General features: G+C 37.9%; 3 protein-coding genes and 1 long non-coding RNA gene across 5 annotated transcripts; 2 read left to right on the top strand and 2 right to left on the bottom strand.

The window, feature by feature from the left end:
- Positions 1-752: 752 nt before the first annotated feature.
- Positions 753-19,306, bottom strand: LOC131311817 (uncharacterized). Its single transcript, XM_058339400.1, has 14 exons — positions 18,997-19,306; positions 17,017-17,168; positions 15,987-16,078; positions 15,291-15,404; positions 14,614-14,944; positions 13,797-13,976; positions 6,885-6,965; positions 5,641-5,859; positions 5,322-5,464; positions 3,948-4,114; positions 2,811-3,028; positions 2,543-2,635; positions 1,368-1,550; positions 753-1,244 (listed from the first exon to the last, which is right to left on the bottom strand). The coding sequence occupies exons 1-14, from the start codon at positions 19,184-19,186 to the stop codon at positions 1,218-1,220; spliced, it is 2,190 nt and encodes a 729-aa protein (XP_058195383.1). The 5' UTR covers positions 19,187-19,306; the 3' UTR covers positions 753-1,217.
- LOC131311815 (uncharacterized) lies at positions 7,538-9,435 on the top strand. The gene is made up of 2 exons (XM_058339397.1): positions 7,538-8,807; positions 9,122-9,435. The coding sequence occupies exons 1-2, from the start codon at positions 7,688-7,690 to the stop codon at positions 9,154-9,156; spliced, it is 1,155 nt and encodes a 384-aa protein (XP_058195380.1). The 5' UTR covers positions 7,538-7,687; the 3' UTR covers positions 9,157-9,435.
- Positions 17,029-24,310, bottom strand: LOC131311816 (uncharacterized). 2 transcript variants are annotated; one of them, XM_058339399.1, is made up of 4 exons: positions 24,181-24,310; positions 22,068-22,543; positions 21,805-21,960; positions 17,029-17,168 (listed from the first exon to the last, which is right to left on the bottom strand). In XM_058339399.1, the coding sequence occupies exons 2-3, from the start codon at positions 22,515-22,517 to the stop codon at positions 21,808-21,810; spliced, it is 603 nt and encodes a 200-aa protein (XP_058195382.1). In that variant the 5' UTR covers positions 22,518-22,543; positions 24,181-24,310; the 3' UTR covers positions 17,029-17,168; positions 21,805-21,807. The 2 variants fall into 2 exon arrangements, with proteins under 2 accessions (XP_058195382.1, XP_058195381.1); XM_058339398.1 differs by lacking the exon at positions 17,029-17,168 and adding an exon at positions 21,311-21,588.
- LOC131311818 (uncharacterized) lies at positions 17,176-18,284 on the top strand. The gene is made up of 2 exons (XR_009195595.1): positions 17,176-17,776; positions 17,816-18,284. It is a non-coding gene; the product is annotated as an uncharacterized LOC131311818 (long non-coding RNA).
- Positions 24,311-25,355: the final 1,045 nt, after the last annotated feature.

Below are 25,355 nucleotides of genomic sequence, written 5' to 3'. Positions count from 1 at the left end.
TTGCTAAAAAGTGATTAGTTCTCAAAATACTTGGGTAAAAGTAAAAAAAAAAAAATACTTTTCTAATTCCTCTAGTGGAGACGAATCAATAACCCATAAAAATTTGGTGCAAAACTAACAAATGGAAAAAAATTCAAATAAAGACAATTTTCAGATTTAAGTTAAGTTTAAGTTAAATTCAAAAGAATGCAGCCTAAAATAAAAACGGAAAAAAAGAGTGAAATACCTTAATCCGGCAACGATGATTTAAATTGTAGATGGTCGAGAAATATAAGCTTCATTTTTGGAGGAAAAGAAAGAGACAATTTGTGGTTGAAGTGAAGAAGATATAGAGCAAATGAAGAAGAGAAGAAGAAAATACTAGTTGAAATACGCCCGTATATAAATTTTGGAACCAATTAACTTATGTAGTGTGGGGTTCACAAATTTTGATTATTGAAAAATGTTGCTAGTTTTGATTATCCAAAGCCCAAAATTTGATTATTTCTAAGAATATTGCTAAGTTTGATTATACCATTGTGAGTCATTTTTTGCACAAATATTGTTAACTTTAACAATAACTGACTTTTGATTATATCACTGTGGATGGCCTAATTAGGAGATGGTATAAATTACAGACAAAGGAATTTTAACTTCCTAATATAACTAGATCTTGTGCTCATTGGTCATTCTTTGAGATTTTTTTCCCATTTTGAATTACAATGCATCATCGAAACAATGTACCGAGGGAAGAATATTCGAAGAAAAATAAGTAGGGCAGAAAAATCAATAACTCTATTAGATAAATGCTCAATCGACCTTTAAGGTTTCATCAAAATCAACAATGAAAAAAAATTTAAGACACAGAAAAAACACCACTACTATTACAAAAGGACTTGTCCAAAATGTCACAAGATCCTCAATCTCCCATCCCAAGCTGCTTCCTCACGGTTTAATCAGTCCTAGATCAGTTGATCGGATGACGGAGAGGATATCTGGGACGAGAGAGACAAGGACAAAGGGATCTGATCCTATTGAAAACATGAGGTACAATCCAGGTCAGCCGATAAAAATTGTCTCAACTCTCTTCCAGCATCTACTTTCGTCACTGTACATAGAGTCTCCGCTGTTTTTCTGGGTTGAAGAGGAAATGATACAACCCCTTGTATAACGAAGTTGGCTTCATCTGGAGGAGACTGGGCTCTCAACATTCAGGAGAGTTGAAGTCTCAAATGGTCCTATGAACCTGTTTGTGATAATGCTTGCTAGACAGAATCCACGGAAAAAACATAACAATTACAATTGCGTTAGCCAAAAGATTTTACAGCAGAATGGATACTGAAATTTGACAAACAGGCCACTAAAACCACTACTTAGGAAATTCATACCGGTGCAAGAGGAAGTTCAGACACCTGTTGTTTGGTATCCTCCGAGACAGAAGCCAGCATTTGTTGCCTCCTTTCTTGTTGGGCTTTCCTTCGGTTGGTTTCCAGGACGATAAGGAGAGCAGTAATGTCAGCTGGGCTAACCCCACCGACTCTGCTTGCTTGACCAATGGTTTGAGGCCTCACCTGAAAGCAGGAGACATAATAATCTGAGAAAAAGCTGTCTTAAGGTTTATTTATCATCAAACTTCATAACAAAAACAACGGAAAGGTTAACTTTCACAGAAACTCAAAAGGAGGAGAAAAGCAAAAGTTCTGACGCAATCTCAATCTGATAAGCAAATGGATCTGGCATCCCTTTCAACACTTGAAGGCAATATACTTACCTATAACAAAGCTCCATATATCCAAACCCAACCAACCCAAATACCTGAGGCCCTGAACACAGCCAAAGCCCAAGCCAAAAAAAAGTTGGCAAAAGCAAACCTCTTACCCCGTTCCCAATTACAGTGTCCATAGAGTTAAACTCTTAGTTAGATGCTTTAGATCAAGAGTCAAGACCAACAAGTTGAGAAATCACATGACATGAGATGTCAATCAATTGGCTCGGATGCAAGCTACACTAGAAAAGCTTGCAGGAAAAGGCTTTGGATAGTGGGCATTAAGGTGGTGTTCCTCCACTGCAGACTTTAGTAACACAACCACCAGCGCATACTAAGCGGTGTCGTCCATTGGTTGATGGGACAGTGTGTCAAGTAGGAGTTCCTGATTTTTGACAAGTATTCTATGTTTGGCTACGAAGTTCAAAGAGTTTCTTTCATTGAACCAAATGACTGCAGAAAGGAAGCAACTTTTCCTGAAGCAAATAAGGCACGACTAGAATTGGGGGGCCAAATATTAACAGGAGCATTATGCCTCCAGAGATAACGATGCCATGAAGTAATGATCGGGAACATTACCATAGTGATGAGTTTAATGACATAACACATCCCATGTTAACATCATATTTCAGATTTTCCCCACTCATAGATGAATCCTATGTCATACAAATTTGCAACAAATTTGGAATGCCATCACCATTAAATGAAACGAGGAAAAGAAAAAAAAATTAACTCCTTACAATTTTTCATCTGAGACAACGGACAATATCTTACTGGCATGTTTATGGTTATTCATACCTTGGATAGTTTTTCACGTGCTTCAAGGCAAAGATTTGTCATTGAATAGTAATCCAAATCCTCAGGAAGAGGTCTATGTTGCTGGTGAACCATCTACAAGTAGAACACGAGAAATGAATTGAGAATTAACATGCTTCATAAACATACATGACATGCTCAATAAAAGGACACCTTCCAAAAGGGTCTTGAGCTTTTCCATTGCATCAAATGTCTTGCTCATTCCACAAGGCAGATGAAATGAAACAATCTACTACAGTTGATTACTAACCTGCTGTAGTTGGCTCTGCTGGCGCAAGATAAAGCCCTCATACTTGATATCAACCTCCACACATTCTTTGTCAATTCTAGATAGAAGATCGTTTCCAAAGCCATGCTTATCAAGAACTTTATAATGTATGTGAGGTTTCTTAAGAAGACTTTCCAGGGTTGAGGAGTCCTTCACTGGCTGACCAGACAAAAGGGTAACATCGGCAGCCAAATTTCCACCTGGAAGTGAACACCAAATAGTAAGTTGGTTATCTATACCTCTAAAACAAAAACAAATCCAAGCGATTTTTCTTCAAACACCGCAACTTGTGTTGTATAGGAGAAGTTAAGGGTGAATCTGAGAGCCACAAAAATGCACCTTCAATACTCGATGCAAATTTAATTACCTAATGCAAACAGTGAAGGCTCTAATCAAAGGCAATCATGCAATTTAAAATTAGATACACAAGTGAGTTGCATATGGCTGCACTAGGTTTCAGCTTCCCCACCCCCCACCCCCCCTCCCCCGGCTTCTGCTTTTCATTTTCTCTCTCCATTTCCGCTTCCCTTCTCTTCCTCACTGCCTGATATCCCCAAACCTCAATATCAAGACGAAGAATTGATCAAAGGTGCATGTAGGGTCTATGGGTGAAAGCATATGTCACTTTGTCTTACTATACAGGTAACAAGACAATTCATGAATTTATAAAACTCCTGCAAACTAATTCTGATGTTTTTCCTTCTTTTTATGCACATGCTAGTAAGCTATCAACCAAACAAGTAGGAGCACAAATGTTTTCGAAGTCAGTCAATCAGGAGCACCATTAATTTGTCCACTTGCAACAATTTTACCTCATGTCTGATTCCAAAGCAGTGATCAGACATGTTCAAGCATATGTCAACATAGTTTCATACTCCAATTATCCAATAGACCAGTAAATTTGTTCCCACAAAGACCAGGGCTCAGCTATTGGTCTATATGCTCTTCGAGAATTATTAAACAGGTAGCTGTCACGACAAGCAGAACTAATGTAGTACTCTATGTCTACATATCAGAATCGCTTATGGAAAATTTAGGTGTACCTTACATCTTTCTTTCAACAAAACATGAGGAAAAAAAAAACTTCTTATCACATACTTTGATAAGGATAAGACAAACCTGAAATCCTGACGGTTTTTAATCGTTTCTTTTCCTCTGAAATTCGAGCTTGCTTATCCTGATATATTTTCCAGCGCCTATCATCTATCAAACCAATGTCACGGCCCAGAGGAGTCAGACGGCTGTCCGCATTATCAGACCGGAGCAGCAAACGGTGTTCTGAGCGGCTAACAGGAGGAAAAAGCAACTAATAAGAGAGGCCAAAAATCAAACAGCAAATCAAACATAGGAAAAATGAACAAAGCCCCTCCTAAATTGTTTTTTGAGGAACTAGGTAAATTATCACGTGAAGTCTCAACTACAGACGATCGGCCACTACCCCAGGAGATTCAATTTATGAAACTTATATAGACCATAGCCAGAATGAGGATCTTGAGGTTTGGCAGGATTATTTGAATTCTTTTGGCAGAAAAACTGTAGAAGACACTTTGGCAGGTATTAAAGATACCTCTCAAAACACACCAGCAGTCACATCTGCACTGGTTTCAGAAATAATTTTAGAAAAGTCTATTTGAGATATGGCAACTTTTGGAGATTGACATTTCTATAGGTAACATCTCAAATAAACTAATTTATTGGGTAGACAATAATCCCATTGTATGTAGTTCAAGTATATCCGGACTTCCCTCAGCAATTATGGGTCTAATATGATTGAAAGGGTAAAGCACAATTTTCATTTGGGCTTGTATTGCTGGGTTTATCCCTTTACTTGGGCTTTTAGGCCTTTTTAGGTGTTTGGGCTGCGTCCCATGTGCGCTTTATTGTTTTATCCGGGCTTTAAGTCCTTTTAGGTGATGGGCTTTGTCCTTGGGGGTTTTCTTTGGTTGGCATCATGCCAATCAAAGGTTTGGGTCTCGGATGGGCACTCGTTGCTCTTCTCCTTGCTCCTTTTGGACTTTGTATTTCACATTCAAAGATTAATAAAATCTTTTTTCGCCGTTCAAAAAAAAAAGGCACAATTTTCATTAACAGCCGCCCTCTCCCATTTTGCTCAAGCCTAGCACCGAATTTTAACCCTCAACATGCAATAGTACATCCTGAGTCTGTTTCGTTTGTAGCTCAAATCTGTGCAGATACTCAAACAAGCTTCCATAATGCAAAACTAGCAGCGACAATATTTTGATATAAAGAACAAGCTATTCAATATCAGAAATAATAGGTCAGTCAATCCGTGTCGTTTCCTGATTTGCATGTCTTGCCTAGAAACGTAAATACAGACAGCAAACAAGTTAATTTCACCCCATAGGATATTTATTTGTGCCTCTTTTAAATTCCTCTGCTTCTGTTCCCTCCTATCTACATCTAGAAATTTGCAGCTTCGTATGTCCTCCTCAGAGTCTCACACAAGACAACAACAAAGGAAAGGTTATCTACCTTGTTAACATGCGATAAGGCTCTCGCAAGTCTTTGGTGACCAGATCATCAATCAAAGTCCCTATATAACTGCTTTCCCTCTCAAGAACAACAAGGGGTTTACCATCTGAGTGCCTTGCAGCATTAATTCCAGATAGAATTCCCTGATCCAGAGAACATAGAAAGTGAGCAAAGGTCTGTTTGATGCATGAATAAAAGTACTAGAAACAAATGAACTTCCAACCCAAAAGAAAACAAATATTATTCTCTTTGATGTGTGAAACCTAGGAAACTAGCACGATAGATGGCATAATATAAGGCTTTAACCAAAGTATAAGACCTGCGCTGAAGCTTCTTCGTAGCCTGTTGTCCCATTTATTTGACCAGAGAAGAAAAGTCCTTCAATTTTCTTCGTCATAAGTGACCTAGAGCACTGATGAGCAGGCAAGAAATCATACTCCACAGCATAAGCAGGCCGCAGCATTGAACAGTTTTCAAGTCCAGGTAATGTTCGCAAGAGTGGTAACTGTAGTCTCTCAGGTAAACCAGTTGAGAATCCCTGCAAGGATGCCAAGGAAATCATCTAAAGCTAGATGTAGCGTAGAATCATAAGAAAATACTCCATATAACATAATTTGCTTGTATCTTGTGTGGCAAAATAATAGGCAGCATTATACAAAGGGATATCATTGCCCATCCCACCCTCTTTTTGTACATGTATTCTTCCACCGGACTGGGTTTCATGTCCCTTTGAAATTTTCTCTACATATTATCTTTACATTGGAATCCTCTCCTCTTTTTAGTTCTGCTTTTGGATTTCTGTCCAAAAAACCAAACACATTTCACATCCTGACTTTTTTTCTTCTAGTAAGTTATGCAAGTTCATATCTGATAAAGGATTTTATGCACAATTTTTAAATCCATCAACCACCCAAAGTTGAGGTACCTTTGAGGCCAGGAAATGTAAATGGTGGCCACTACACCATCACGGTGTATGGAGAAATTTCGTACTTCCTTTATTTGCCTTAAAAATTAAAAGGGCATCATATAACATTTCAAACGCAGCAAAGAGATGAAAATATGGTTCATAGTAATCTGCAATCAAGAAAAATCAACTCATTGTATCGGGAAGTTATTTGAGTTGAAGTAGAAAAGATGTGAGGGACAAGAAGGCCATACGAACATGGGTGGAGCTAATGTTTAGCAGCGGATCTCAATCTAAATTTATCGACGCATATAGCTGACACTCAACACTCAAGTAGTTGGGGTTAAGGTCTTATCCATGTGATGCTGGATTAAATAATAGATGAATGCAGTGGAAGAAAGCAATGAAGATGTTACAGTAGAATATAACCGTAACGACATCCTTAAAACAGAAACAAAGTTGAGCAGTTAAGGAACTCGACCAGTTGATCTCAGCCATACTGATCGTAACACAAGATTGGCAAAAACAAGGGAGATCTCCATTAAACCGAATAAATTGAAATGATTATTTTGATTCAGCTTTAGCAAATGATAAACATTAACAGAAGGCACTTTTACTTGCTAATACAAAAGGTAAGGACAAGCAAAGTTCAATCTCACCTGCACATAGAGCTCTGGCACAGTCCGACCTTCAGGTTCAAGAAAAATTTGATGAGACTCTTTATCTTGAAATCTAACAATCTAAAACAATAAATAACTGATCAAGCATGTTTGAATGGAAACAATAACTTCTAAACCAAGATAAGAAAACTAACAACATTTCTGCATAAAGATAGCCAGTTTCCAAAGTACAATAAAAGTCCATTTTGTGTCCATTTTTTTGACATGCATTTTTTTCCTACCTACAAGAACCTGTATGTCTTATCATGTAATTAGTTTAAGTATCTAGGACCGTAGTGCAATTATTATACAGCTTGTATATATATTTTTTACGTTGAATGAAATTAACTCTAATGGGTTTTCTCCCTATTATGATTACCCTAAAACTGAACATGGTATCAAAGCGATAGAACTTGGCGACCTACGACGTTCTTCTCGTCGCTGCGTGAACAGTACTTTCAGGTGAACAGTGATCGTGAACAGTGCCGCGTGAACAGTGCGTGAATAGTGATCGTGAACAGTTATCGCGTGAACAGTGATCGTGAACAGTGATCGCGTGAACAGTGCTTTGTGAACAGTTCTTCGATCAGTCGGGGTTTGCCGTCACCGTCGATCAGATCTGTTCTCGCCGCTCAAATCTATTTTTTTCTTTTTCAACACTGTTTCAGTCAGATCCGAAGGTATTCAGTTGATTTTTTTTTAGGTTCTAGGGTTTTTGGAACCTTTATTTATTATTTTTGGAGTTCTAAAGTTGCTGGGAACATTGTTTATTGTTTATTTGGCATTATTGTTCTGCTTTCAAGATGTCAGAAGAGAAAAAACAGGCTTCCGCTAGTGGCAAGGATGAGTTGAGTCGTGTAGGGACTCTGGATAACTCTCCACTAGATATTTGTCCCATCAAACTGGATGGCACAAATTATTTACTTTGGTCTCGTACTTTTACATTAGCCATTGAAGCTAAAGGGATGTCTGAGTTCATTGAAGGCCCTGTTACTGAGCCTACTACTGATGTTGAACTCAAGACGTTTAAGTCTCGTCGATCTTTAGCCATGACTTGGTTGTTTAATTCTATGAAGGCTGATATTCGTAGTCCTTTCTTGCTTCTTAACACTCCATATCAGATTTGGACTATTGCCACACAGACTTATTCTCAGCAGGGCAATGATGCTCAGTGTTTTGAGTTGCGAAAGCGACTTCGTACTATGGATCAACACAATCGATCTGTTGCTGTTTACTTTGCTGATCTTAGTGGGGCCTGGCAAGAATTTGATTATTATCAGGGGTTTCAAGCAGTCTGTTCCGTTGATGCTGGTGCTTGGTTAAAAAGAATAGAGAAAGAGCGTGTGTATGACTTTCTTGCTGGTCTTGATGTGGAGTATGATCCAATTAGAGTGCAGGTGTTGGGTCGTGTTCCGTTTCCATCTTTGGGCGAGGCCTATGCCATTGTTCAACAGGAGAAGAGCAGAAGGGGTGCTATGTTACAAGCTCCTACTTCTGATCGTTCTGCATTGGTTGCTATTCCGCAGGGACAGTTTGGGTCTGGCAGTGGAAAGTCTCAGTCTGGTACTACCAGTGGGATCATAGATCGTATGTCACTCCAGTGTGATTATTGCCACAACACTGGACATACCAAGGATTTCTGTTGGAAGTTACATGGTCGTCCTTCTCGTGGGCGAGGCAGTGGACGTGGAGGTCGAGGTCGTGGTCCCGGGCGTTCTCAGGCTCAGGCACATGTTTCAGAGTTTGCTACCTTGTCTGATTCTGGGTTCAGTACAGGAGTTCAGTCACCTTCTGATTCTGTTGGCGGTTTCTCTCAGAGGGAGATGCAAGCTCTCAGGCGTCTTATGGCTCAGGCTGATTCTTCCTCTACTATAGCTCCTACTTCCACAGCAGCTCCTACTGCATCCTATTTTGCTCATTCAGGTATTCCAGCTAGTGCATTTACTGCCTCCTCTAGTATTCCTTGGATTATCGATTCTGGTGGTTCAGATCATATGACAGGTTGTTCCTCTGTTTTTGATTCTTATTCCACTTGTTCTGGTAAGGATAAGGTTCGAATTGCCGATGGATCGTTCTCTGCTATTTCAGGGAAAGGTTCCGTTCGCTATTCTCCCTCTATCTCTCTCTCTTCAGTCCTCCATATTCCAAACTTTGCCACTAACCTTCTTTCAGTTAGTAGTTTTACACATTCTGCAAACTGTTCTGTGACATTTTTTCCTACTCACTGTATCTTTCAGGAACTGGAAACGGGGAAGGTGATTGGCAGTGGTAAAGCACATGGTGGTATCTATTATCTGGAGCATGCACCTCATCCATCTCAGCCATCTTTATCATGTGGACAAGCTCTACGGGCAGATATGAGTTCCACTCTTTCTTTGTTACATCGGTGGCACCGTAGATTGGGTCATCCCTCTTTTGGGATATTAGAGAAACTTTTTCCTACTTTAATTAAACATTGTCCTAGGGATCAATTTTTTTGTGAAGCTTGTGAGTTTGGAAAACATAAACGCTCTTTTTATGCACCTATTAATAAACGAAGTGATTCTCCATTTATGGTTATCCATTCTGATGTTTGGGGTCCTTCTCCTGTTACTTCTTTAAAGGGCTATCGATGGTTTGTTACTTTTATTGATTGTTATTTTCGTGCCACATGGGTGTACTTACTCCAGTCAAAAAATGAAGTATTTTCCTGCTTCAAATCTTTTCATAAGATGGTGTGCACTCAATTTGATACACATATTAAAATTCTTCGGAGTGATAATGGGACTGAGTATATTGATAAGATTTTTCGGACATATCTAGATGATAATAGTATTATTTTTCAGACGACTTGCGTTGACACTCCACAACAAAATGGAGTTGCTGAGCGTAAAAATCGTCATCTTGCTGAGGTCGCTCGATCTCTTTTGTTCACTATGAATGTTCCCAAATATTTATGGGGAGAAGCTATTTTAACTGCTACATATCTTATCAACCGTATGCCATCAAGTGTCCTTAATTTTAAAACACCTATTGAGTGCCTGCCAAGCAGTTGTCGAGTTACGACTCTTCCACCTAGGGTGTTTGGTTGTGTGTGTTTTGTTCATGCCCCAAAACCTTCTGGGGGCAAGCTAGGACATAAAGCCCATAAGTGTATTTTTGTTGGGTACTCTCCTACCCAAAAAGGCTATAAGTGTTACGATCCTTATTCAAGGAAGATGTTTGTCTCTATGGATGTTACCTTTTGGGAAACAGAGGTTTTTTATTCTCCCTCTAAACCATCTCTTCAGGGGGAGTATCAACAGGAGGAAGAGATGTTTACCTTTTATAATCATAGTGAGGGGGAGAAATTTTTCTATGATTATAATGAAGGGGAGAAGGAAAACACTGGAGAGGAACCAGTATTTGTTGAAAGGGAAACACATGATATTGGTGGTGACATTGAGGAACAACTACCTGCACGACAACGACTGCAGGGAGCTGGCTTACAGAGGTATGCTAGACGGAAAAATGGAAAGTCTTCATGTACGTTACCACTTTGTCAATCACAATCACCCAATCCAGTTCCAAATTCCTCAGCTGACTCTTCTGGTAATGATTCTTCTCTTATTGAACCTCCTCCTATGGATCCTGACAATCTTCCTATTGCTATTCGAAAAGGTGTTAGATCTTGTACTCAACATCCTATTTCACAGTTTGTTTCTTATGACCGTTTGTCTCCTTCGTACCATGCATTTGTCTCTTCTCTTTCTTCTATATCTATTCCACAGAATTGGCAGGATGCATTCAAGATACCTAAGTGGAAAGGAGCTATGGTAGAAGAGATGACGGCTTTGAAAAAGAATGGCACCTGGGATCTAGTGTCACTTCCAGGAGGGAAGAAACCAGTGGGCTGCAAGTGGGTGTTCACTATTAAGCAAAAGGCTGATGGTACAGTTGAGAGATACACGGCAAGGCTTGTTGCCAGAGGTTTTACTCAAACTTATGGTATTGACTATGAGGAGACGTTTGCTCCGGTAGCGAAGATGAATTCTGTGCGAGCTCTTCTCTCGTGTGCTGCCCACTTGAATTGGCCTCTTCAACAGTTTGATGTGAAAAATGCATTTCTCCATGGTGATTTAGAGGAGGAAATTTATATGGATATTCCACCAGGTTTCTCTTCTCTTGCAAGTGAAGGAAAGGTGTGTAGATTAAAGAAAGCACTTTATGGGCTGAAGCAGTCACCTAGAGCCTGGTTTGGCAGGTTTTCTAAGGCTATGCTGAGTTTTGGTTACAAGCAGAGCCATGCAGATCATACGATGTTTATCCGGCGAAGTAATGGTAAGATTGCTGGTCCTTATTGTTTATGTTGATGACATAATAATGACAGGCAACAATGTGAGTGAGATTCATAACCTTAAGTCTCGTCTAGCTCAAGAGTTCGAGATTAAGGACTTGGGATCATTGAGATACTTCCTTGGAATGGAAGTAGCGAGGTCTGATAGAGGTATCTTTATTTCCCAACGCAAGTATATACTTGATTTTTTGGAAGAGACAGGCATGTTGGGCTGTAGACCTGCAGATTCTCCTATTGAGGCGAATCATCATCTTAGTGGAGATGTGGGGGAGCGTACTGATAAAGAGAGGTATCAGCGACTTGTGGGTCGACTAATATACTTGGCCCACACTCGACCAGATATTACTTATGCAGTAGGTGTTGTTAGTCAGTTTATGCATGATCCTCGTACTTCACATCTAGATGCAGTTTATCGTATTTTGAGGTATCTAAAATCAGCTCCAGGAAAAGGAATTTTGTTCTCTAATCATGGCCATTTGCGATTGGAGGCATTCACTGATGCTGACTGGGCTGGTTCTGTGGATGATAGGCACTCTACTTCTGGCTATTGCACTTTCCTTGGGGGTAATCTGATTACCTGGCGAAGTAAGAAGCAATCGGTAGTCGCTAGGTCTAGCGCAGAAGCGGCTAATGGTGTTTGTGAGCTCTTGTGGCTCCAAACTTTGTTACTTGATTTGGGGTTTGCTGATAGTGTTCCGATGAAACTTTACTGCGACAATAAAGCTGCCATTAACATTGCTCATAATCCCGTTCAGCATGACAGAACGAAGCACGTAGAGATTGATCGACACTTCATCAAGGAAAAATTGAACGAGGGTTTGATATGTATGCCGTTTGTGAGATCTGAAGATCAGTTAGCTGATATATTCACAAAAGGGCTGGGTAGCAAGAGTTTTCATCCTATTGTGTTCAAGTTGGGCTTGATTGATATCTTCGCACCAACTTGAGGGGGAGTGTTAGATGATGGATCTATTTGTATCTAGTGTAATTATATGTCTTATCATGTAATTAGTTTAAGTATCTAGGACCGTAGTGCAATTATTATACAGCTTGTATATATATTTTTTACGTTGAATGAAATTAACTCTAATGGGTTTTCTCCCTATTATGATTACCCTAAAACTGAACAGATAGCTTGATTATGCATTGTTGGACCATCTCCTAACAGCTTAAGCTTTTGGGACAATTGGTAACTTAACATGGTATGAGAGCTTTGGTTGTGAGAGGTCTTGGGTTCAAGTCTCTTTGTTTGCATTTGTTCCCCATTTGCATTTTGCTTCTCCCCTTCGTAGTCTGTTTCGCTCTATCTGTGAAAAAATTGCATCTCCACGTGTGCAAGATGGGGTTGCACATGAGGGAGGGTGTTACATAGCTTGACAAAAATTGTTGGGCCATGTCCTAAGAGCTTAAACTTTTGGGATTACTACCAACTTAACAGTAACAGCAGAGCGAGCCTTAAAAGAGAGAATGGTAGTGGTGTGCATGGTGCTCAGATGAATGGAGAAAGCATAGTGAAGGATCCTTTGTGCATGCAGGGAGGAGCCCTTTCATAAAGGTGGTCGAACCATAGGGCCAGCTCATCCAAGCCACACCTCCCATGCTGAAGGATAGGTGGCTCAGCCCCCTTGGTATGACAACCTGAAGAAGAAAAACAGTGTGAGGAAAGAGAAGAGAGCAAGATAGCATTCTCTTCCTCCCACACTAGTATCTATAAAGTACGTTCAAGTACAAAACGCCCCTAGGAAAGAACCCTAAGTAATCACATAGAAACTGAAGAAAGGAAATAGACTCCTTTTTATCAGATTATTTATGTCAACTGAGATGTGAGAGGGAAAGTGGAATTGACTTCAACCATGGACCTGATCATTTAGACATTAACTGGTAGATGTTTCAATTTTAAACACTTTGTCATCAATCTAGGCCAGTCTAGGCTCATCCAGTCTTATGAACCTAACCAAAATGGACAATGCCTGAATTGCACAAAGTTGTACAATCCACGATTATTCACCTATTATCTCATCTGTGTGACATCATAAAAGATATCTATAAATTGTTTCAGCCATATTACAATTTACAAAAAAACAAAAAAGGAAAAACGAATAATCTCTAATATCCCAGCTTTCGCTCCACCTAAAACTTGAACAAATGAGAGATCAAGACACCATAGTTTCTCCCAAACAAGTCATATCAAGCCCAAGTGTGGGACTCGTAGTTGCACCTAACTAAGCACCAGTTAATGAAGAAATCTCAAACGAAGAATCAGGATATACTATGAATTATAAGAGGCTTAAGAGCTGATTCATGCATAACATAGTCCATCAATGACACACTTAAAAGAACTTAACAAACTATAACCGACTATCAGATTAGCAAACAGCAACTAAAATATTCCTAAGCATAACAAATGAAACAATGAGATTGGTAAATCAAATCACTGGTGTAAGGAGATGTATAAACCCAAGGGTCAATTGTCTGATACTTCATGAATTTAGAAGTGTCCATACAACATAGAATACAACACTGCAACAAAAAATATCCGGCAAAATGTCTATAGCGTACACACTTAATTAGAGACAGGATTGGAAGATAAAATATACCTTGTCTTCAATGGACGGGCAGTATCTGGGTCCCTTAGCTTCAACCCATCCTCCATAAGTAGGAGTTTCGTGCAAGTTCTCTTTAATCAGTTGGTGAGTTCTCTTTGTAGTACGTGTAAGATAGCAGCACATTTGCTCCCTTTCTATATGGTAATCAGGATCAAAACTAAACCAGCTAACCTGCTCAACATCAACTCACATTCAGAATAATCCTCAACGCTGATTCAATTTCATTCAATGCTCAACGTAAAAAGTAAAATCCCTTCAAGTAATTGTTCCTAAGTCGCAAGGCTATCGACTTCTAATATTGCACTGTAACCTTGAGCTGTATAGGTGATAGTTACAATGCTTAAGCCACGAGTTCAACATGTGATGGTAGCTGTACCTAATAACCACATCTTTGACTAAACCAATCTAGCCATGGAATTGTGCGCAAGCATTTCTCCAAAGTCCAAAGAATATCGCATTTTTGTATAGTAGCGGAACAGAAAATCTTCAAAGCGTGTTTCCTAGTGATTTATACCAGCCGTGTAGCCAATTGACTTGCAACTTTGTTTGCGCTGAGCGTATTGGACATGCATACTGAAACATGTTGCCACAGTGTCTAATCAATGCACATTTGCACATCTTTTCGGACAAAGCGTGAAGGGCACTGTCTGAACATGTACCATGGTACCTTATGCATTTGAAATCCTTTTCAGTCAAAACAAATTATTTATGTTGCGAGAAATGAACAAAACAAGTTGGAATGCACAATCTGAACATACATTATAAAAATTCAATGTACTGAGCCTCCTAATGAGATTAATAGGAGGACCTCATCATCTCCATGTTGCGGCTCCAATCCAGAGAAATCTACTGTACGAGAATCCACGCGTGCAGGTGTGCCAGTTTTTAATCGATCAGTTTCAAATCCAAGCCGCTGTAAGTTTTCTGTCAGACCCTGTGAAGCTGACTCACCAGCTCTTCCTGCAGGCATAGAAGTTCTACCAACCCATATTTTCCCACTCATGAAAGTGCCAGTTGTAAGAATAACTGAAGAGGCATAGAAGTTCATCCCAAAAAATGTCCGAACACCCTCCACATTATCATTCTTGCCCAACAAAATATCAGTCACCATTGCCTCTCTAATACAAAGGTTTGGAGTGCTGCCAAAAAAAAAAAAATACCATTTACGAGATAATAGATAAACACCACACATATGCACACAAATAAGCAGGCCCGCTTTTTCTCATAAATTTTTTCATAACTGAGAAGAAAATCTTTCTACAGAGATCACAATACCACAGCTACGTCCAGAGATTCAGCTTCCATTCAAGAAAGATTTGATTCATGATTTCAAGTTAGTGGTTTGATTTCTCATTTCTTCATATAAGATTATTGTTTTGTCTGATGGCCCCTACAAGTTTAGCTCAATAGCTTGCCCCCAATGAAGCACCATCAACTAAATGAATTGCAAAAAAAATTTAAAAGAGGTTATCTAAATAAGCTTGCCTCTCCACAACTCCTCTCATATGCATAGCATATTCCCTCTTATCAGTTTGAGCACGTAATGCCCTCACAGCAGGGCCTTTTGAGCTATTGAGAACACGCTTTTGCAAATAACACCTGAAATACAAATAGGAATAAGGACATTCACAACAGAACGTAATAAACAATAATCTCAAGCAATTAATATCAAAACATGCAGACAAAAATATTGCTGGCATGGAAAGCACACAAGTGCATACAAACACGCGCAAACGCACGGAAAAATAAAGATGTTGACCTAGAAGGAAAAAAAAAAGGGTATCCAATTCTAAAGTATGAAGCCAAGAGAATATACTGCCTCATTAAAATATCTATAATTCACCGCTGGCTCATCCTTATGTATATCTGTAAATAGAGAGGTACATTTATGTACTAGGATGCAGGGGGATTTTGACATAGAACCAGAAAAATAGCAAATCTCATGACTTGTATCAAAATTAAAACAATATAATCGTAGAAACGTTACCACAATCCAATAAGAAGAAGATGTATTTCTAGTAATCAAAGCAAAACACAACCACGCATGTTTAACATGTAAATGCGTGAAGATGTTGATACTACCGAGTGAATGTTGCAGTAAAAAAAACACCCTGTTAAAAAGGAACAGTTGTACTCATGCCCAAGAAACAAGAAAGGCATCTAAGGCGAAAAAGTAAGTACCTATCGGCAACCTTTCCAATTTCACCACCTAATGCATCCACCTCATGAACCAGCTGTGACTTTGCAGGTCCACCAACTGCTGGATTGCAAGGCTGTATCAAGATTTTCTTAGTACAAATGTCTTTCCAAAACTTTAAGGCTTGTTTGAGCCTAAATGTTATCTCCAATGACCAGAGAAAACTATGATAGCTTTGTAGTTCTCGTGTAAAACATCCAAACAAAAAAATAGCACAAACATATTTGATGCTTAACTGTAGCAAATTTTGCCGATAAAAAAGAAGTTAACTGTAGCAATATTTAAGTAAATTTAGAGATATATAGTCATAACAACAAGTTGTTTATGAATTGTTAAAAGACAGTAAATTGAGATACAGAGTAGATATCAACAAAGGTCTTACCTAGATTCTACGTAATGTTACATTTGATGAGCATCTTCTATCAGAAAAAGGTCGAGATAGGAATAAAGGAAGTGTTCATATGTTAAAGAGTAGTAAGCCAAGAGCAAAATCACACTTGATAAGCTAACATAGAACAGAAGGAAAGAATAAAACAAGAAGTAGGAGAAACACGCGAATAAGATTAAGGGAGAGAAAGAGTCCGCTGAAGAGAGACTTAGTTAAATTCTTAATCAGTTCGATAATGCCGAATCGGACGGAGTTCATTAAAAGCCCCATATCTACAGGCTGACAAAAAAAATTATTGAACTCAAAATGTTGCTCCTTTACTTATCTAGATTATCGACTGGCTTTGCATCGCAACACTAACGAACATATCAACCACCAACATCCTCCAATTCTTAGAAAACTTAGTCTCCTTCACACACTAAAAAGATGAAAGAACTGCCGTCACTCAGCTCCAGTAAACAAATTGAAATCCAGATAGAAAACCAATGCATACAAGTATACAACAAAAAGAAAAATAATCCTTGAACCCATTTCCACAAGTGCAGATCGATTAAGATAGTTGACTGTAAACGAAAATGGCACGTTAGAAGTTAAACCAAGCTATATTCATAACCACAATAATTTACCTGCCATGCAATGCGGTCAATGTTTAGAGTGAGAAGAAGTGTTTTGGCCCCTAGACGAGCAGATGCAAGGGCAGCTTCACAGCCTGCATGTCCTCCTCCGACCACAATGACATCATATTTTTCATCAGCTGCTTCAGCATGATTGTTCCAGTCTGCAAAATAAGACTCTGATGAATCTAATGCATAACAATTACTTAGAAGATTTATATATGAAGAAAGCAGTAATTTCACCTATATCTAAAATTATGTTATATAAGATATTATTGAGAAGTCTAGATATACCTAAGACACTCAGACAACAAATTGCAATGATAAGGTGATACAAAATAAGCCCCTTATGCCATATTAGAACAGAATACCGAATACCTCTTTAATTGCGTATCCAACCCACTACCCAAAACAGGTTACTACAGAACTACCGTTAATTCTTAGAAATGAAGAGGACAATCCTATTACTTGATCCAGTAAGTATACAACCCAGAAGAGTAAAAGATAATAGTATTGTTCTCCTCAACAGTCCACTCTGGTGTTTACTATATCCCAGAACCAGAATGGGAGTGAGAAGGAAATCCTACAAAATGCTAAAGTAAAAGATACATTCTGGGAACTAAACATGTCAGAGAATTGACCTCCTGGAGAGAGAGATAAAAAATTGGAACTATGACTTTAAAGCTAGAGCCACTCGTAAACAGCTTGACTTATTACATTGACAGCTTGTTAAATTACTTCTTCGGAAGCTTGAGTATGAATATAAACTAAGGTTACTTCTTCGGAAGCTTGAGTATGAATATAAACTAAGGTTAGGTAAAGAAACCAGCTCCTGTGACTGTTACAACTCCATTTTTGCTTAGGATAAACTGACAAACCTGAGAATAGAACTGACAGCCACAGAACAAATGATTAGGAGATTCTGTACATGACACATTGACACAGCAAACAAGAGCCATCCATAGTCACTCCCCATGAGAACAATCTGTCCTTTTATAGCAAGCTGCCTATGAAAAGCTAACCACTGAATGAAAGACCACCTAAGCACGTGATGGGCTTTTTTGGTAAAATTTCTATTCGATTTATTACCCAACTCTCAATCTGAGCCCTGTAGACTTCAAGGGATCTGAGTTAGCAGAACAATTCAATTCTGGCAATTGAATCACCACATCATATACCATCACTCATTTGAATCTCTCATCTTAATCTCAGGGACGGCTCTGAGTTTTTTGGGGCCAGATGCGAACTATTTAAATGGGCCCCCCATATCATTCACAAAATATATATATATATATATATATATATATATATATATATATATATATATATATATATATATATATATATATCTTTGAAAAGATAAAATCAACTTTACGGTGCAATATCATAAGCATTCAAAAACATAAGTACAAAAAGCTTGATAATCATTCAATCAGTTGAAACAGGTATTACTTAAACATCATTATTCTCATACTTCTAATGGCAAACCTAGTATTTAAACTCTCGTACTATTTCTAATCTTGTGTACGCGCATAACATTAAGAGTATAAAAAAATTAGGGGCCCAAAGTGGCCGCATCCTTGGACATGCTGCAAACAAATCGAGCTGCTTGCGAGCAGCTCGTGGCTCGGCTCGGCTCAAATGTTTAGTAATCAAGCCGAGCTCATGTTCAAGTTTTAGGCTCGTTTACTGAGCTCGACACTCAAAAGATTGGCTTGGCTCGCAAAAGCTCGGCTCGTTTGGATAGGCTCGTCTAATTTAAAGAGGCTTGTTAAGTAAATTAGCCTCGTTTACTCGGACACGACAAAGCTCGGCTCGACTCGTTTGCACCCGGCTTAATCTAAACCCAAATAACAAAATTATATAGCAATTGGCATCGCGTGCCATCGAACGACGCTAAGAACCCACTTGACAAAGTGCCCGCGACAGACAAATAAGAAACGCGGAGGTAAAAAAGAAGAGTGTCACAACAGGGGAAAGGGATAATAATACCTTGAGAGCTTGAAGCCGCGACGGAGAAACGGCGAGGTGGGGTCGAAGTGAAGAATCTGAAGCTCCTTACATGATAAGGCTTGGGAAGAAGTTGGAGAATCGTAGGAGTGGAGGGAGGGAAGAATTGTAGTGAGAGAGTGAGGTGGCGGGAGATTCGGGTGAGGTGGTGCAGAGCTACTGCGGCGGCCATGGAGAGGGGTGTTCTCTTTTTTTTCAGAGGAGTTGGGGAACCTTGTCGAGTGGTGATTCTGGTGAAGAAGCCATTAGGGGAGAGAGAGAGAGAGAGAGGGAGAGGGGGTTGTAATCCGCAGAATTGAGATAGGGGTTGTAAATGGAATTATGAATTAATATGGGGTTACGGAAATAATTACGGTAAAAACGAGCAAGGTGATGTTTGGGAATGGGTAACACCTTGTTTTCTCCTCTAAAACATCTCTTTCCAAAGAAATTGACTTCTACACTCCCATTTTTACCATATACACTTTTTTTTTGTCTGTATGTGATATGAATTTACTCTATTGCCCCTTAATATGTGAAAAAATAAACTTCTGAAAAGGTAGAAAGATAAATTCATATGAATAAGGACAAAAAAGAAGTGTATGTGATAAAAAGGGAGTGTAGAAGTCAATTTCCAAAATGGAAATTACTGTTTTCGTTATATTTGTTTTTTTATCTTTAGTATTTTCCCTCAAAATTTTTATTTCTTTTTTCTTTTTTGGATATATATAACATACACATATTCAAAAAGTAAAAAAGAAGAAGCTAGGATGTTCAAAAAATGATTAAAGACGAAAATATACGCAAATTCATAAAAAAAAAACTAGATTGCCAATTGTGGATGTCGAATTGCGATTCAAAAAATTCACGAAAATAATGAGAAAGTGTTTTGGATTCTATGTGCATGATAAAATGTTTTTAAGGGTGTATCATGAAAGGTTAACTATGATGTATTTCTTGATCATATCGTCATTGTCTTCGATTCATAATAATTGTAGACTAAGAGCATCCACAGTGGAATAATCAAAAGTGGATAATCAAAAGTTGCCACATCATCTTTTGGTTATTCATTTTAAGGAGTTGCTAAGGATAACAATATAGAGGTCCACAATGGTACAATCAAAATTGAATAACCAAAACTTGCAATATCACATTTTTAACTTATAAAAATCTAGAAATTGTGACATAAAAAATAAATTTTTTTAAAATAGTTTTCAAACTAATAAAAATAGGTTATTAGAAAAAGAGAAAATAGTTTTTTAAAAACTTTGATTAAAAAAAATAGTTTTCGGAAAAAAGTTTAAAAAAATATTTTTTGAATAGAAAAAGTTTTTTTTCGAAAGAACAGTTTTTGAAAAAAAAGTTTTAATAAAAATACTGTTTAAAAAAATTTGGGAAAACAGTTTTAAGAAAAAAAAAAAATGTGTAAAAAAACTATTTTTGCAAAAAAATAAAAACTGTTTTTACAAGTATTTTTGTAATAAACATGTTGAAAATGGAAGAAAGGGTTTTTGTGCAATGATAGTGCACTTGATTGAGGAAATGTGAAGACAATTAAATTTGATTATTGGCAAAAAGTTGGTAGTTTTGATTATCCAATATCCAAAATTTGATGAGTTGCTAAGATGTTTCTAAGTTTGGTTATTCCAATGTGAGCTCTTTTTGAGTAAATGTTGCTAACTTTATAAACTTTTTTGTTTTGATTATACCACTGTGGATGCTCTAAGAGTGGTTTTTAAAAAATGCCAAGATAAAAGTAGCATCCTTCAATACATAGAAAAGAGTGACTTAATATAAGTACAAAAAAAAGAAAAGAAAAAGGTTCATTTAAAGTTGATTGTAAGATAGCATAATCGCAAAATAACATTGAACGACCATTGGCTAGGCGCATTTCTAGTGTTAAGGATCCCATCAATCAAACTTCTCCAATTTCGGGCTCATAACCAAGAAAAATGCTTCAGAAGTTGAGCCATTTTATAGAACAGATACTGATTCTCTACTTCTTTCAGCAATGGCTTTATTTACTGGAAGCTACTACCTCTGGGATACAAGCTGGAAAATCGACCACTTGCAGCAATGCTCTCTTGAAAGACAATGGCCCAAAAAAAGTCATTCTAGATTCTTGTATTGTCCCTGTAGATGTACAACCTTGCGCAAGAAGTTACCGAGGTTTGATCACCGGAACAATGAGGTAACCCTAGAAATGCCCGAGCACTTGGGCTAAGGGCTTTGCTAATGGTAAAAATAGAACACCTGCCTTCAATGAAATAATTGCCCATCGAATTCAAATGCAAGAATCCGTAATCCAAAACACAAGTTTTCAGGCAGCAGGCAACAGCTTCATTTCATAATAGAGATTGCAAGCATCAGGAAGCAGGACAGATTTATACAAAGATCAGTAAAAAATCCAGGGTTTACCCAATAGCTTATACAGTTTCACCCTCAACTCCTACGTAAGATCGAGACCCAAGATCAGTAAGACATCCAGTACAAGGGTACTAAACCACAATTATATTCACAGCTCCACTACAAGGTCAGAAACCCAAAGACACCCAGAGCCAAAAGGACAGATCATGAGAGATACCGCAGATGATCCTAGCAACAAAACCCAAAATGTTAGTTTTCCATTACACTGGCACAGAACATACGAAAAATGAGTTGACTTGAAAAAATATGGGGAACCAGAGAAGCTGAAAGAGATGAAAATTTTTTAGGGGAGGAATTAAAACGGGCACTGATGAACTTATATTGATGTACAAAATTACTTCCAAGTTCTGAAGAAAACAAACCAATTCAAATGTATCGACATACCTCTCAAGCATTGAATTCGTTGATGCCATAACGATGACCCAACCTTTTTGCTGTGCCATCCTTGAGGACTTTTTCTATGAGCTCATACTTCTTATAATTTGCCTCAAGGGTCTCTGCCTGTTGCTTTGCAAGATTCTCTTCCTCTTCCAGTTGATACTGCGGGGGAAATAGAAGTAAGAAATAAAAACAACTACTTGAACTTTGAAGAAGCATGCATCATAAATCAGCTGCATTCAATGATAAAGGAAGGAACCTCAGCTCACCTGATGCAAGAATGAGGCTTCAGCTGCATGTCTCCTTGTCAACTCCTTAAGCTTCTTCGCAATGGTGAAATCAGGGTTCTGTGGCTCTAACCACTGGCAAGTGATCTTCGTCCCAGGCTTCTGTGGGCGATCCTCAAACATCTCCATTTCAGCAGCACATACCCTAACAGGCCTCGGCATCCCAAAAATCATGAAGGGTTGATTACTCATTGCCTGTACAAGTTCTTTGGCCAGCTCTGGAGAGTCCATCTCCACCAATGCACAGCGTGGCATGTTACTTTCTTCTACATAGTTTGGAATAAACTCAACTTTGCAGACATTCCCAAATTGATCGAATGCTGATTTCAAAATACTTTCGTTGACTTGAGGCGAAAGGTTGTCAACATAAACAGTCCGCCTCACCCTCTCTTCAAATGCTGCATAATCTGCTGTCGCTTTCACTGAATCCATAACAAAGTGACAATTTCAAATCTTTCCTGTGGAACAAGTCAGAGACATGTGTATCAAACTATCAGTACAACCTACTTCACAAAACAAAGAACTTAGCTCAACTCCTTGACAGCAAAATATTACTAGTGCAGTTAACTTCATTGCTCAATAAAATTGTCGAGGGTTTAGTTTTTACAATTCTGTAAATGGATTCTCCTTAATAAGTTGAAGGTTGTAAATTCAAAAGGTTATTGCCCAAAGTCCTGGTACGATATACCTATTTTTTGCATGATTTGCATAATGGGGCCGCAGTCATACTCCACCCATGTTTTCACTCTTGGAACCCTCAGGTTTAACCATTGAACCAAGTCTGCAGTGGCAGTTCCAGAATTTCCACAAGGGTAGTCATTTAAAAATTTAACTTGTACAAGTTATATTAGAAAAATCAATCTGTTTTTGCTAATTTAACACTGTATTTCTCAATGGTGATATGAAAGAGAACTTCAATATGTTAAACTACTATTCAAGAGGAAAAAAAGAAAAAGAAACATGAACTTTTTTGAGATAAACCTATATGAATCACCTGTTACTGTTAATAATCAAGTTTTCTGGATTCATATATGTTCATGTTAAGTTCAAGCATCTAAATTATGATTGAGTCGAGTGTTCAAAATTCGGGAACAATTGTGCCATGCATTCAACTTTGGAGTGAAATTGGCTAAATGGCTGAGATTAACTTATAAATTGATAGTTACAAATTTGTAAAAAATGGGCTTAGTGTATTAATGTGACTACCCATGCCAAAAAGTAGAGCCACCACACCAAGTACGCTTCTTGCTTATTAATCACGTGCTACAAAATGCATCTCGAACGGTAATTTGAGCTTTTACTCTCATATCAAACAATGTCCTTAACCTTCAATGATCTGCCCAAAACATCAACCTCACAATGTTGACTGGCTTAACCGCTTAACAGGTAATGCAGCTACTGGAGTTTTCAAGCACCAATGGCTATGTAGATTAGATGGGGCAGCAATGATGCTAAAAACAACTAAATGCAGGTGTTGGGTATCCTGATCAAAGCGTGCAAAAAAAATAAGTAAATAAATACTTTAAGTAGTTCATGTTTCTGTCAACCATTGCATTCTATTTATAAGCCTGAAGCCCTTTCTTAGGCAGTGAATACCCCAAGTGGAGTCAAGAATACGTATTACAGTCAAGTGACTCGAGTCTGGGCAAGTGGAGTGGTAGCCCATGGTAGGCACCACAAACTCCCATGCATTTGACTGGGGTTCAAAACTCACCAACCGGCAACCGCACCTGAGGACTCAAGTCTTGATATGAAACAACATTATATACTCGCGACAGCCAAAGGTAATGGTATTTCAAGTATCTTCATCACTTCAAAAATAATAAAGCAAAAGAAACACTTGATACACATGATTAATCTCTAAGTTTCCTCCCAGAAAAGATAAAACATAACCCTAATTCTGCAAAACGCGTGGTAATACTAAACCTTGTTTCACGAATACCGTGAAATAGATAAATCACATCAGAAAATATATATAATCCTAAAAATTAGGGTTCGTTTTAGGGATTCTGATTCATCAATATGTAAAAATTTGACATTAACATCTACTGACCGGATTTTTTTCGATAATACGAGGAGGAGGAGGAGAACTTACGGGTGACAGAGGTGGCGCCGATTGTGGTGGCGGTGTTAATGCATCCGGAGACGAGAGAGAAAGAGACGGGAGAGAGAGAGAGAGAGAGAGAGAGAGAGAGGAGCACAGGAGGGTGTGTGATTTTTGGCGTATTATTTTTAAGTTAATTAAAAATATATAAGAGTACATTTTTCTTTGGTCTTAGGAAAGTAATTGTTGCAATTTATTTTTATTCTGCTGCACTATTTTCCCCTCACGTGAAATTACCAATTTATCTTTACACATGAACTAACTTTTCGCGTGTAAAGGGCATTTTTATCATTGCACTTAAATAAGACGATAAATGAGAGTGAGAGAATGAAAGAGTAGGGTGAAAATCATTTTTATTATTTTATACTTATCTTTGCATTTTGATTTTAAATTTCATAGACAATTACTTTCATCCGTTCCAATTCGGAGCTAGAATATATAAATTTTTAAAAAAACATAATCTAAACAAAGAATTGTGTATCCTTTGATCCATTAGTCTTTTAAAATAAATAAATATTTTGAGACAGTTTAAAAGCAGACAAATAAATTAAAACGAAGGAAATAAAAATTCTAAGAGACTAGTTTTTGCATGGTAACCACATTGACTACATTTACTCAATACATAGCATAGAAAACATAGCTTATAATTGCTTAATCCATCTATTATTGAATGAAAAATGCTCACGTATTCTCTTAAATAAGAAGTTTTTTGTTTTTGGGAAAAAAATACCACAAGATGCAACATAGTATATATTATTTTTGTAATTCAAACCTAATTAGAAGGACGACGATTGGTTGGAGTGTACGTGTACCTATCTACGCATAGAGCAATTTGCTATTAGCTAATGACGCCATAAAATATAATAATGTGGTGTAATCGTTGCCTACAGTTTCAATCATCTTATGTGAATTTTTCAAAACTAATATAACAATCCAATCAGGCATATAAAATAAAAAGGGCTTCTTTAACATGGCTTTTTCAATATTTTTACACCTTTTTTTTTTTACTATTTTCTTTTGATTTTTGAAAGATTCGGGTCAAAACGTTACAATATTTCATATGTAAAACAGTTTTTGCTTCGAGGAGAAGAACCAAAAAATATTAAAATACAGACCAAAAAATTAGAAAAAGACTGAGGCTCCGTTCCAAAAATTTTCTTAAAAAA

Source organism: Rhododendron vialii, chromosome 12a, assembly GCF_030253575.1.
Source record: "Rhododendron vialii isolate Sample 1 chromosome 12a, ASM3025357v1".
Taxonomy (NCBI): domain Eukaryota; kingdom Viridiplantae; phylum Streptophyta; class Magnoliopsida; order Ericales; family Ericaceae; genus Rhododendron; species Rhododendron vialii.
This window is presented reverse-complemented; position numbering and strand designations above follow the sequence as displayed.